The 8,820-nt window shown below is 40.5% G+C and overlaps 1 protein-coding gene across 2 annotated transcripts; it reads right to left on the reverse strand.

The window, feature by feature from the left end:
- Positions 1-230: 230 nt before the first annotated feature.
- On the reverse strand, positions 231-8,440 carry LOC130473483 (mitochondrial glutamate carrier 1-like). Of its 2 annotated transcripts, none has more exons than XM_056845012.1 (9): positions 8,291-8,440; positions 7,380-7,505; positions 6,253-6,308; positions 5,258-5,348; positions 3,319-3,434; positions 2,230-2,431; positions 1,992-2,146; positions 1,641-1,716; positions 231-459 (listed from the first exon to the last, which is right to left on the reverse strand). In XM_056845012.1, the coding sequence occupies exons 1-9, from the start codon at positions 8,308-8,310 to the stop codon at positions 300-302; spliced, it is 1,002 nt and encodes a 333-aa protein (XP_056700990.1). In that variant the 5' UTR covers positions 8,311-8,440; the 3' UTR covers positions 231-299. The 2 variants fall into 2 exon arrangements, with proteins under 2 accessions (XP_056700990.1, XP_056700989.1); XM_056845011.1 differs by having other exon boundaries at positions 3,319-3,437.
- Between the last annotated feature and the right edge of the window lie 380 nt (positions 8,441-8,820).

The raw sequence follows: 8,820 nt of genomic DNA on the forward strand, positions 1-8,820 counted from the left end.
GGCTAGTCTCTCAACTCCCAGAGGTAAAAAAGACATGCCTCCACTTTACACATACAGATGTCTGACCTTGGTATTACAACTCTGACCTTTAAAGTCAGAAGAAATCACATATTACAGCCTAGGCTCATAGCCTCCAGAATCCTGGTAACAATTTACTAGGTCTTAGCTTTGACTCCAGGTTCCCCCCCGAAAAGAAACATCAGTAAGTCAATCCAAGCTGCTGTTGCATTCTTGTAAGTTGTCTGCTGGTGGTCCTTGTCGATTCTATTCCAGTAGGTCCAGAGAATGAGAAGGCAGGTCTAAGGGGAAAGTCCTCCATACTGGCACAGCTCAATGAGAAATTCTCCAACGCCGATAAAATAAATACCTTGGGCTATACCAAAGAGAGGAGCAATAACTAGTGCTCTGCAGCCAGCTCCCTTTAGAAAGGCTAAGGGACCCTCGTTCATCCAAATCTTCCTGAGAACAGAGAACAAAATGCAGCACATTTAATTACAAGACTCTACACTTTAATTAAAAACTATTTCAATTTGGCTGTGATCACATCTCACGTATTCACCCACGGGTTTCTATACATGCCCCTTCTGAGAACATGAACACCTGACTTCTTCCCAAAACTGTAATTCATCCATATAGGCCTTAAACATAAGGGAAACAAACATGCCAAAAATGCACCAGCAAGCTTAGGACCAATTTAAATGCTAGGGAAGCTGTTGAAAATCATTTGTCCTTTACCAAGTTTCTTACTGTTATGGAGTTACTCCCACCCATACTTTGGCACACGGAAGCCAAAAGTCTCTATGACTGTGTCAAAACATTCTAAACAGTTATTTAAAGTTCACTAGTGCACTGAGAGCCAGTGCAGTGGTTAAGGTGTTGGACTAGGTCCTGGGAAACCCTGGCCAGGATTTGGATGGAAGACCTCCAAGGAATACCAGGGTCCTGACGTGGATGCATACAATAGCAAACCACCCCCAAATGCTTCTTGTCTTGAAAACCCTATGGGGTCACCATAAGTCAGCTGTTACTTGAAGGCAAAAAAAAGTGTGTATTGAAAATAAGTGATTTAAAGTCAAAATCCACAACAATACAATGCCTGTAACATTTGAAAGCTGCTTGCTATATGGTCTGACCTAGATACATGGCGACTTTTCACGGCAGCATCATGCAGCTTTGGCAGCTGCTGGTAAGCATTTTTTCCATAACTGGTTAAATCATATGGAAACTCTCTTTCAAACATTATAGCTGTATGCTTAGCACTGGTCAGTTCCTTGCACCTTTGAATACTCATAATTACCTCCATCTGACTGCACAGGTACTCTGGCCAAACTTGTAGGATTGCAAATTGGCTTGGAGAAAAATCTCCTGTCCTTTTAATAAAGTCAATGGGATGTTATTTACAAGCCTGTATTATTTACTTCCATGCTGTGAAAAGCCTCAGTTGTCCATTTCTACCCTTAAGCCTCTATTAAAAGGGGCAGGACATTCTTCTCCAGGCCAGGTGGCAACTGTACTTTGATCTGTCTGAGAATAAGTTCAGAAGGCACTGCATGTCATGTCTTCTTGAACATTTAACTATCTCCTTATACTCCTGCAGAATAGTCTAATTCACAAGCGTTTATAGGATTTTCATTCCTTACCTTGCACAATCTCTAATTCCATTATAGTTCTCCTCATTTCTTCCCTTGCCCATTGACTGAAGACGAGTTTTTATTACTGCAAAACAAAGTATTAATTGGTAGGTTAGAGGACGAATGCAGGCAAGGCTGACAATGTCCCTCTGTAATACTTTACTTTCCCCTTTGTTTTAAAATTTATCCTGGATGTAACAACCTTCCCTGCACAGAAAATCCAAAACAGATGAAGACTAAGCTTCCAAGAATGGATAAGAAAAATAATTTCCCGAGTAGCTTCTTATGACTATTGGGCTGATCAGCACCAACCACAATAAATCATGAAAGCAGGAGAGCAGTATACAAAATTTCTCTTACCATCACAAGGATTGACTGATACGGCTGCCACTGAGCCAGCCATGCAGCCAGCCAGAAAAGAACGATAGAAAGGGGCCCTCTCCTCTAAGGAATCCTGTTTTGCTCTGTTCAGATGAGCAAACAGTGGGAAGTAGATGATGGAAAATGGGACATCCCTAGAAGAGAGGAGTCATTCATTTACATGAAGCCACAGAGAACAGGTGTGGTAATGAGAAAAGCAAGAAAGCACCTTTCTCACCTCAGCAAGGTGGCTCCAAGACCCTTATAGAGTCCTTTAATGCCCTGTGCATGTAGAAGCTCAACTGCTATCTGTGTTGCAGATATCCTCCTTGGAAGAACCACAGGTCCCACGTTGTATGCTCTGGTCAGAACAGGGCTCACAGCTACAACCTTGCATCCAGGAACCGAACAGTGAACTCTGCTCACAAGCTGTTGCGATGCTGAAACAAAAGTAGATAATATACATCAAGCTCACTGGTCTCTTTAAGATTCTTATTGGATCTCTCTCACTATCAATATAAACAATCCTGGATGCATTTGAAAGTTTGCACATGTGAAGATCAGCTCCTTGGAAATCTTGCTATTTTGTCCCACAGGCCTCCTCATAAATATCACTAAAATAAAGTCTGTGGATCAGGGATGCCTGGCTACTACAACAGACCTTGGTCTCTTGGTGCTTTCTTCTATTACCTTGTTGTTCAGATTTGTTCCTTTCTCCAGGGTATCAATCACAGTGTCTGACCCTGATTCTACAAAGTAGTTTAGATACTCCACTTTTTCTTGTTCTATCCTTCTCCCTCTGGCTGAATAACTTCGAAACATTCCCTAGTTCTAGACCTATATTTTGGCTCTATTGCCTTTTGAATTACAATTCATAAGCCAACACTCAGAGTTTAACATATGTATACAGCTATGTGATACTATAACCTAACTTGCCCCAATCACCATCCAAAACAGGATTATCACAAAATATTAGAAATCTTTACTTCTAGGAATCTCAAACCCAAGCTGATGTCATTTGCAAAGAATATATGACTGCTTGATACAGCTTTGCCAGCTCCCTCAATAGACAAAAAGATCCAACCATACAATACTGGCTGCAACTGGTGTCATATTTCATGAACAAACCACCAAGTTATGACTGATCAGCGCCACAGCAATCAGAATGAACAGAAGCTGAAAACTGAGTAAAAGTGAGCATCTCAGGCATGTATACCTGCTAAGGTTTGTGAATGAGCTGTACAGAGACGCTTGCCCTGTATGAAAAGTTAGAACTGATTTTCAGAGACAAGCTTGATATATTGAAAAAACAACAATGCGCAGTTACCTAGCCTCCCTGCATCCTGCATCTGGATTTTCAGCATCTCCATAGGAGTGGTGATGATAACTTGGCAGGTTCCAGCACCACAGCCTGCCATCATCTCCTTAGCTAATGACAGGGTCCTTCTGTAACCAAGAAAACCGAACAGTTAAGGCAGAGCAAACTCAGTTGCTGATCAAAATTCAAGCAAAGTTGTCACACTCTCTCAGTTCACCAGATTTATTGTAAACAAACTAGCTATTCAGGAAACAGCTAGAAAAAGAGTAGCAAGGAGTTTTATGCTGGACTTCAGGGTTACAGATTCTGCAACCGGTAGTGTCGTTTTAAACACAAACAATTTTTATTCCAGCAGAAGCTTTCATGAGCCCGTGTGCAATGAAGACCTCATCTGCCCAGCTGTATTCTGCCTTGTGACAAAACCTTCTAGCCAGCCCACTACTTCAGATGCAATCAATTAGCAGGTGGCCAATAAGCTTTTGTGAGCTGAGGTAAAACGTGATTAGTCTTTAAGATGCCATTAGACTCCTGGTTATTTCTGCTGCAAAAACAGAAATTTCAATGGGCTTAGACTGGAGTAACTCTCCTTAGGAATACACTGTAATAGTGCAATCGTGAGCACAGTTATACCTTTATATGTCACTGGGTGGAATTCCATTTAGGATTGCACTGTAATACAGCTGCGCCACTGGAATTGCTGAGCTAATGTCACCCATTAAACATGGACAGTTCTCAATACTGTGGCGCAATCTACTGTACTGCTAATGGTCTCATTCCAATATCCAATTGACTGGTAATTGGATACACCAGCGTGGTGTAGTGGTTAAGAGCGGTGGAGTCTGATCTGGAGAACTGGGTTTGATTCCCCACTCCTCCACATGAGTGGAGGAGGCTAATGTGGTGAACTAGATTTGTTTCCCCACTCCTACACACGAAGCCAGCTGGGTGACCTTGGGCAAGTCATTCTCTCTCAGCCTCACCCACCTCACAGGGTGTCTGTTGTGGGGAGGGGAAGGGAAGGCGATTGTAAGCCGGTTTGATAATGCCTTAAGTGGTAGAGAAAGTCGGCATATAAAAACCAACTCTTCTTCTTCATACATACTATGGATCTTTCTGCTGCCCTAAGATAACTCAAAGTTTGTCCTGGAGTAGAGTCTCCTGGTTTAAGTAGCAGTATAGGAAAAGCTTGGTTAATATAGCAATATCAGTAGCACTGTAGTAAAGATTTGGTTAATTACATGACCAAGACCAGGGACCCATGGGAGGGACTGTGGCTCAGAGGCAGAGCATCTGCTTGGCATCCAGAAGGTCCCAGGTTCAATCCCCGGTATTTCCAGTTAAAGGGACTAGGCAAGTAGGTGATTTGAAAGACCCCTGCCTGAGACCCTGGAGAGCTGCTGCCGGTCTGAGTAGACCATACTGACTTTGATGGACCAAGGGTCTGATTCAGTATAAGGCAGCTTCATTGTTCAAGGCCAGCCCTCATTAGCCATTGTCATGTGATATACTGCTGATGTTGACATTAAGAAGGCATCGTGAATTGTCATCATTGGACTCCGCTTCCTAGTTCTTCTGCAAACATTATATGCCTCATTAAAGGTTCAAAGATTAGTTTGGGCTAAATCTTGCTGCCCCTTTTTCACACTAAGTCTTTTCCAGCACATTGGTGCCATTACTTTCATTTAACCATTTGCCTGACTGATTTTCTTTTAAAACATGACTCAATCCCATCTCAACGTTTCTCAGTTTCCTACCTTCCTTTCCCCCATCTCACTTCATTGTCGCAATGCACAAAACATGTAATTCTTCCCTACAAGGTGATCGTGAAACTCTTTACTGAGTTTTGCACTGTTTGCTGCATTCACTGAGGAAGGTCTTCAATTTCAAAAATGGACACAGACTTATGTAAACTGTAAATGAAACAGTTGTAGCAACTCAGATAACATACCCATCCTTGGCCAAGAGATGCCTAAAATAGTCATTAGCAGCTAGTTTGATTGCCTTCTCGGGTGTTACAAGGGTCAAATTTACAGCGGCACCTAAAAATAAGAACACTTACGCTTTATTGCAACCAAGTGATATGCCTTGTTTTAAAAATGCAATACAAATAATTAATTCAGCTGCAGTTCAATACGCAGGATTCTCCGGTTCCAATTAGTAGAAGACAAATTCAGTTGTAACTGATTGCCACTTCATGAAATTTACCGTGAGAGATAAATACGCTACAGCTTCCAACACTGTAGGCAGTCCATTCACTTCAATACACTTACTGTGAAGACAAAAGCCACAAGACTGCAGCTTTGGAAGTGGCAATTTTCCACACACTTGCAGATATGTATAACTGATTTAAGTGAGAACTAGACACTCTTGAGATTTTGCCAGGCAGCTTATAAAAGAAGAGATACCACACACCTGAAGACTATGCCTGAATAACCCAGGCATAGTGGGGCTGATCACATTGGTCTTTCCCATGGCACCCTCAGTGGGGTTCTGATTTTGTTGGGAAAGACCTATGTAAACCATCCCACTTGGCTGGATCATTCAGACACTATGGCTATGGGTATTTCTAAAGGGTATCTTGTTCCCTGGCAATTTATGTGGAGCTGCCTGTCTCTATTTCCTTTCCCTCTTCAGTCTCCTCCTGGTAAGTATCTTGTTACAAGTTAGAAAAGGGATGACAGCCAGTATCAGAACTGGAAGCTCATTCTGCTTTTCTGGAATACAGCATTGAACCACTGCTAAAATGTCAGCAAATCTGAAAAATGATCAGATTTGCTGACATTCTGCATGTTTTTGTTCTAAGTGTCTGTTTTTGTCTAAACCAAATGTTTAAAAATAAGGGGAAATCCATAAAAACTTTTAACATTCTGGACAAAATGAATATCATAAAAGCTGTCTTCTGCGTTAACTACAACCAACTATAAACGAATGGAAAATGCTCACCTCTATACATTCCAAAATAGCCTTCTGAATGTAGTGTTTTAATTAGACAATCCAACCTGAAGAAGATACAGTGAACAAAGAAGTCAGACAACCTCTGCTTCCAAGACATGGCCTGTAAATCTCTTGATATAATCTTTCAAATATTCTAGTTATTCTTTTAATATTGATCTCTCTTTGGTTACTTCCACAAAGAGATAATTCCCTATTCTGTTCTCATTGCCACCAAGAATGTGGAGGCATTTGCAGCAGCATCACAGCTTCCACACACAGACATTTTCTGTGCTTTACCCTTGCACTTGTAACCCCTGTCACTGGCGATTTTTTTGCTTTAAAAAAAATGGTAGTAGGTATAACTTTATAGTGTTGAGACACTATATGCTGGCATGATGGGAAGTGGGAAGGCCATTGCACCACATGCAGGTGGGGTACCTTTCCATCCACACATATCATAAGCCTGCTTTGAGTACAATCTTTCCAGAAAGATCATACTAAAGCAAGTTTGAGGAAAAATGCAGCAAAGCTGGGGAAAATGCAGAAACACCCCTGTCCCCTCAAAACACCTGCCATGGTTTGGGAGAGAATGCAAAGCATTCTTTGTGTATGCATAAAAAGACTTTGTGTAGAAGTCTTCCCAATATGTTAGGTCTTTAAATAATATTACATTTTATCAACAAGAGTTAAAGAAAAAATTATCATAACAACTAAAATGAAGCATTTGACAGGATATGGTCATTTTATTGAGTCAGGACATAAAAAAGGCTCGTTTTCCAAAGCATAGTGGCTTCCCTCACACTTGCACATAATTGGTTAATTTAACTACTTAGCTACCACTCCATACTTTATGCCATCAATCCATTACTGATAGCGGATTTGTTTTATACGTATCTGCAAACAATGAGAAAGGACTATTCTAATACAAAGGCAACTGAAGTACAGTAAGCATAGAATGTGAATGCCCCACATCTAATGAAAGTCTTATCTTAAATAAAATCATGAGTTGCTAAAGAAGTCAAACACAAAGACAAATGCAAAAGTGCTTTGGGGACGTACTTTCTATTCTAGAAGATTTTATTAGAGAAACTAGGTTTACTGGATCACATTAATCAGGTTATCAAAAGATAACTTACATGCTTTTGTAAATTTGCTGCCCGGTCCTCTGATTCTGTAACCTAGTTTTAATTAGGTCAATTGGAAATATACAAGTAACTCCAATGATTCCAGCAGCTCCTCCATTGATGAGCTTTGCAGGCAAACTGAACAAGAGAAAATACAGCTCAGATGAATGCAAATGGACTAAGGATATTCCAAAGTTTTTCTGAACTATGCATCATCCCAATGTTTCACCGAGACTCCTTAAATTCTAATTTCTTGAGACTAATTACGAGTTCCTTGCATCAGCACAATCAAATATTTAAGGCCAGGTAAGTGCGTCCCTAGGCCATACATGCTAAAAACATAATGCACAATATTTACAAACATGCATTTAACATATATACAATTGGCTGCAACAATTTACAGTGTGGTGACACATTAATATGTTAGATCTTACATTTTCTCTGCAGTAATGCGCTCTATTCTCTTATTCTCCCTTTCTTAAAACCATAATGAAATTCATCAGCTACTAGCTTCCTTTACCCCATTCCTGCCTAGGCACACCATTTCATCTAAGGAGGTGTGGCCAGCCACTTTACCAAATGTTTAAACTAAATGTGATTATTTAAGAGTACTACCACAAATTACCTCAAATACACTCCTGCTCTACATTTTCTCTGACATATTTCCAAGAGCAAGTCCTCGAACCTTTTATGAACCTCTCCAGATCTTTCTCCAGTAGTTAACCCCTCACAGCCTGCAGTCTTGCTACTACTTCCATCAATTCCTGTCTGCCTTTACTTTTTAACACTCTTGTGGTTTATACCATAACAATTGTTATGCATTTGATTTTTAAAGCACTTGTTATCCTGCTCATTCTGTAAGCCTATCACAGGTTCATGCTGATGGTTGGTGCACTTTTTCAAAACATGGAAAAGACACATACCTGATCTGTTTCTCTGCCATCTTCTTTGAGACTACTCCAAAGGAAAAGTGCTCCAAGCTCTTTTTTGGTCAGTAAATAATACCAGCTGCCAATGGCGAGAAGTTGGTTCCTTCTAAGAGACAATTCTGTCTAATCTCTGTGGAGTGAATTGAAGCTTTAAAATCCCTCTGTTCTATAAATAATCCAAAGTTCTCCCATTGGCTGTTCAAGAATACAGGCATTTCAAACAGCTCACACCATCTCAAATTCAGTATGACAAATCGGAATATGCTCTCATGACTACTGTTACACTAAGTATCATCATCTCTTATTAATACCTGGACTGCTAATTTGTGCCATAATGAAAATGCAACAAAAATGTAGGAATACCTGTGAAGTTGCAGGGGGATGGCACTGTTTGATGGAAACAAAGGTGAATATCTGATGCAGTTTCAAAGTATGGTTTTCTATGAGAGCAAATGATGACTTTGGCTACAATCCTATGTAGATTTACTAGAGAGTGACAAGTCCAGATAAGTACCTTTGTTACG

Source organism: Euleptes europaea, chromosome 2, assembly GCF_029931775.1.
Source record: "Euleptes europaea isolate rEulEur1 chromosome 2, rEulEur1.hap1, whole genome shotgun sequence".
NCBI lineage: Eukaryota > Metazoa > Chordata > Lepidosauria > Squamata > Sphaerodactylidae > Euleptes > Euleptes europaea.